General features: G+C 34.1%; 1 protein-coding gene across 1 annotated transcript; it reads right to left on the bottom strand.

Annotated features, from left to right (window-relative positions):
• Window positions 1–214: 214 nt before the first annotated feature.
• On the bottom strand, window positions 215–2,525 carry LOC107470562 (ankyrin repeat-containing protein BDA1-like). The gene is made up of 2 exons (XM_016089957.3): window positions 1,805–2,525; window positions 215–1,125 (listed from the first exon to the last, which is right to left on the bottom strand). Exons 1-2 carry the CDS (start codon window positions 2,402–2,404, stop codon window positions 331–333), a joined length of 1,395 nt encoding a protein of 464 aa, XP_015945443.1. The 5' UTR covers window positions 2,405–2,525; the 3' UTR covers window positions 215–330.
• Between the last annotated feature and the right edge of the window lie 1,947 nt (window positions 2,526–4,472).

The raw sequence follows: 4,472 nt of genomic DNA, 5'->3' as shown, positions 1-4,472 counted from the left end.
TTTATATTTGTATCTTTTAACTTATTTTTAATACATATTGTATACTAATAATTAAATTTAATGGTAGGTGTATTTTAATATATATGTAATACAATTGATATACATAAATATATTGATTAATTTTAATAATGAAAAAAAAATAGATTTTGTTTATTTTTTATGTATGGTTAGTAATTAAAAATGTTAATTGGCAAAACCACAATAAACTGAGTCAATTTATAACGGATATCTCTGTTATGTTACAATCACAAAAATGGTTTAAAAAAAGAGGTTAATTAAAGAAAAAATAAAATACATATATACATTTTTTTTCTTTGTTAATAGATGTGATCACCATTTGTTTCCTCCTGAGAATCTAGATCCATCTTCCTGTTTAGAACGATATCTTCTGAGCTTTTTGGATAATCGAATGTATACCGAACCTACCCAAAAGTTCAAAACCAAAAGAATGCATGGTAGAGCCACAGCTGCTATGCCCAATTTACAGCTTGGCGAAATAACGAGCATGGAAAACACATAGCAACCACAGAATAGAAACAGCGGAGAAGCCACTATAACACTAACACGCCCTCTCGGCATTAACAAACATATCATCAAAATCGATAGATAAAAAGCGCACGTGTTAAATGACCAGAACCAAATGAAATCTTGAACTCTCATCACCGCTTTCCCAGCACCAACATTGTTATTATGATGATGGTTAAGCCTGAAGTGGATGCTGAACTTGCTCGAAGGTGGTGGTGGAGATGGTGGAGATTTGGCCTCCGCCTGGTACACCCCGCCGGGGGGGTTAATTGCGGCTTCGTAGGTGCTCGTTGCGAAGAGTATCGCCACTACTAAGAGCGCGTTGCGCGTGTCGTTTGAGATTCGCCTTCTGAGGCGCGTGATGTAGATTGCTACTCTCTCGTGGAAAGTGATTCTTGATCTTAGGTCTTCTTCCAGGGGTGTGACGGCCACTGAGGTGGCGCGTAAAGCTCCCGCTCTAACTAACATGTCCCTAATCTGAGTGATATCTGAAGTGTTAACTTGTTGCCTTTGATTGTTCTCCACAATGTCTAAAGCTGTTGAGCCCTCTAAATTCTTGATGTTTAAGTCAATGTTGCTGTCTATCAACAATCTAACCGTCTGAAAAAAAATATTATTAAAGTTAGCATCTATATTATTGAATTATTATATTAAAAAAATTAAATTAATAATCAAAACTGCAATCTAAAATAATAAACTATATTAATCTTCTAATATTTTTTTATACTAATTAAAAAAAAACTCAAATATCAATAGAATTTATTATTTTTTATCAGTATTTTTAGATATTAATCAATTTTTATACATATAATATAATAAATATTTTTAACTCATATTTTTAAATATTATTGACTAATTATTAATAAAAAAATAATAAATTTTACTAATTTTCTAATATTTTCTTATATAATAATTAATTTTAATATATACGTAACATTTTTTTATTAATAAAATATATTAAATAATTTAATAATTTTTAATTATTAATTTTATAAAAAAATATAACTTTTAGCTAATATTTTAATCAAACTTGTGAAATGTTCTATGAACAAACAACCTTTTTTTAGGTGACGAAAAAGAGCAATGCTAGGGGCCAGCAGTTTTATTGAATTTTGGCCAGCATGTAACCAGCAGAGGAAGGTGAGCCATTGGATGAAATCTCACACCAATCTCACACCATCAAATCATCATTGATGACTAGTTGATGGCTAACAATCACAAAAATTGCTGGCCCCTAGACTTTTCCGACGAAAAATTGTTGTGGAAAAATTGTACCTACCTGTGGTGGTAAGGCTTTGAGAAGTGCAAGGTGGAGAACGTTGTTGCCTTTATCGTCCACCCAATTGAGTACCCGTTTCTCTGTTGCGTGAGCACACTTGTGGCAACTCCTACGAACCCAACCGACCAGAACCTCAAGAGCCTCAAGCTGCTTATACTTAACCGCAATATGCAAAGCAGTCTCACTCCCCACATTCACATCTTCAATGGAACCTGAGCAAGCCGACAAGAATCTCGCTACAAGATCGGTTTGCCCAATCTTAGTCGCAAAATGCAAAGGTGTGAGTCCCTCTCTTCCCTTGACCCGGACAAGGTCTTTGTTGATGTCTATAAATCTGCACACCGTTCTGTAGTTTCCGTTCTGTAATGCAAGGTGCACGGGGCTAAACCCATACAGGTTCAGCTTCCATGCAAAGATAGGCTTCAGTCTCATGATCTCAGTGGCAAAACTGGTTTGACCCGCGGAGGCTGCAAAATGCAGAGGTGTATTGATGAATGGTACGGAAGCAATGCGGTCCAAGAGATATGGATCCACCTGAAGAAGCTTGTAGAGCAAGTCTATGTCTCCCATTTGTGCCGCTACATTCAATGTCTCATTCATTGTTTCGTTAATGATCTAAAGAAGAAGAAGGAGGAAACAATACGGATGGAAATAGAAGCCTATGATGAAGAATGGATCCTATTTGAAGAAATGGCGTGCCGCCGTTTACTTTTATTTTGACCCCACAAAACATGATGATGTGATCATTGCTGACTCTATACGTTCTTGTTTTGACTATATATATATATTCAGTTTGTTAGTAATAGTATGTGCGCGTGTTTCATAAGTCGTGTGTTTTTCCACTTTGAAGTTATCATGCAACGTTCGTATGAATTTTCATATCAGCTTCGCTACTGACAAGTGACCCTGACACGTAGGCACACGTGCGGATGGAGCATGGTATGCGGTTGGAATCATTCTTGTGCCTTGCTTTCCTAGGATCTGCTAGGAAATTGGGGTATGTGAAAGTCAAATGAACTTTCAAATTTCTTGTGGGGATATTCATTCAATAATAGTCATCATTGGAGGTAATACTATACTAGGTCTTCAATCATGCAAGTCAAATTCAATTCACCAAGTTTAACTTCATGACTGGACTGGGATTATGTAAAAAATAATGGATGAAATTTTTACTTTGTGGATTGTCACAGTACAGTGACATTAACAATTCGTAAAGTAAAAAGTGAAAAAAAAAACGAGATTATAATCATCAACCCTCACACGAATTTTATTCGCGAGGTCACACTCACATGCCTTTGCTATCAAAAACAGTGAGTGAACTTTGACCAATGATTTGGTATAGAGGGATACCGGTAACCTTTCCTTTCTGAAATAATATTTATAAATTCGATTTTGTTAGGTAGACAATCACTCGTAATCAATGTGAATAATAAACTTTAAAATTGATCCAATAAAATAAAAATACACTACACCCTTACAGAAATCATAAATGGAAAAGGAAGATTACTATGCATTACTGCATTATTCACTAAACTTATTGTTTCTTTGTACTTTTCTTTATAAATTTTATCCTTACACATTCCTTTCTTGGGAATTACGATTCGTTCTATTTTCTCTCATTTTCCAATTTTCATTTTCCAATTTTAATCCTCCAGCCACCGTGAGTTTAACGTTCTTGTGAATTTGGTCAATTACGTCGAAGGCATTGCATCCATGTAGTTGTGGTCTTTCATTAGTTCCACCGAGATTTGATCCTTATCTTCTTCTTGGACGTACTTCTTTGAAACTTTTTAAAGCATTTCCATTACACTTCTATAGTCCTATGATGGTGGAGAAGAATTAAAAGAAAAAAATGATATTATTGTTGGATTATCGGTGAATGATTCTGGTTCTCTTGCAATGTGAGTTTAAAATTAAAACAGAATCAAGAATGATGAACTGAAACCAATGCCAGCTTCAACTAACTACAGTTTGTCACCTTCAAATCATAAGCAAATTGAAAACCATATTGAAGATAAGAAATCAGTTAAAATCGAAAAAAACAAAAAATAATATCATGAATTTTAGAAAAGATCATAAAAAACTAAAAAAGAGTGGCTTTGATGAATTTCGCTAGCTCTCCTTTTGTGAATTGACTAAACAAGATTACCTGACCAATTTGTGGGGTTCTCTCATGCAAACCAACCAAAAACAAAAAATAGAGCCCACCTTAATTGATTTATGCACAGTAAAAAGTGATGAGAAAGAAGGAAAGTACACTATTTTAACAGTACAATTGTTGTGTCACATGTGCAACATATTAAAATACCGGCCATGTTAAGGAAAATTTACGGTAATCTTTTTCGGAATAGTTCAGCATTTTGCTCATATTGTGAGTAAAGTAGGAGAAAGGATTCCTTCATTTCATTCGATCAAATTGAGAGTGCAACTACAATTAAGCTGCATGATGTGTTAGTAATTCTCAAAGAGGATAGGATGCAAGTTTATACACACTATATTTGGATCACATCTCTAAGAACTTTTACTAGAACATAATATATTTTACTCGTAGCTGTGAGAATCTTAGAATAATAAAATGTAATTATTTTAAATATAGTGATATATTTTGTGTAGTTTGCCCCATAGTTTTCACTTTTCTTTTTTGGTATTCTTGAATTTTCACATTTTA

The sequence above is a fragment of the Arachis duranensis genome, chromosome 10 (genome assembly GCF_000817695.3).
Source record: "Arachis duranensis cultivar V14167 chromosome 10, aradu.V14167.gnm2.J7QH, whole genome shotgun sequence".
NCBI classification, from domain to species: domain Eukaryota; kingdom Viridiplantae; phylum Streptophyta; class Magnoliopsida; order Fabales; family Fabaceae; genus Arachis; species Arachis duranensis.
The sequence above is the reverse complement of the archived record's forward strand: the minus strand, read 5'-3'. Positions and strand labels throughout refer to the sequence as shown.

What these genes read in the sequence shown, in the direction of transcription:
- LOC107470562 (XM_016089957.3), bottom strand. Translation starts at nt 2,404, where the DNA reads ATGAATGAGACATTGAATGTAGCGGCACAAATGGGAGACATAGACTTG. An exon ending in TCAAAGCCTTACCACCACAG is followed by an intron (nt 1,126 to 1,804) that starts GTAGGTACAATT and finishes ATTTTTTTTCAG; the next exon opens with ACGGTTAGATTGTTGATAGA.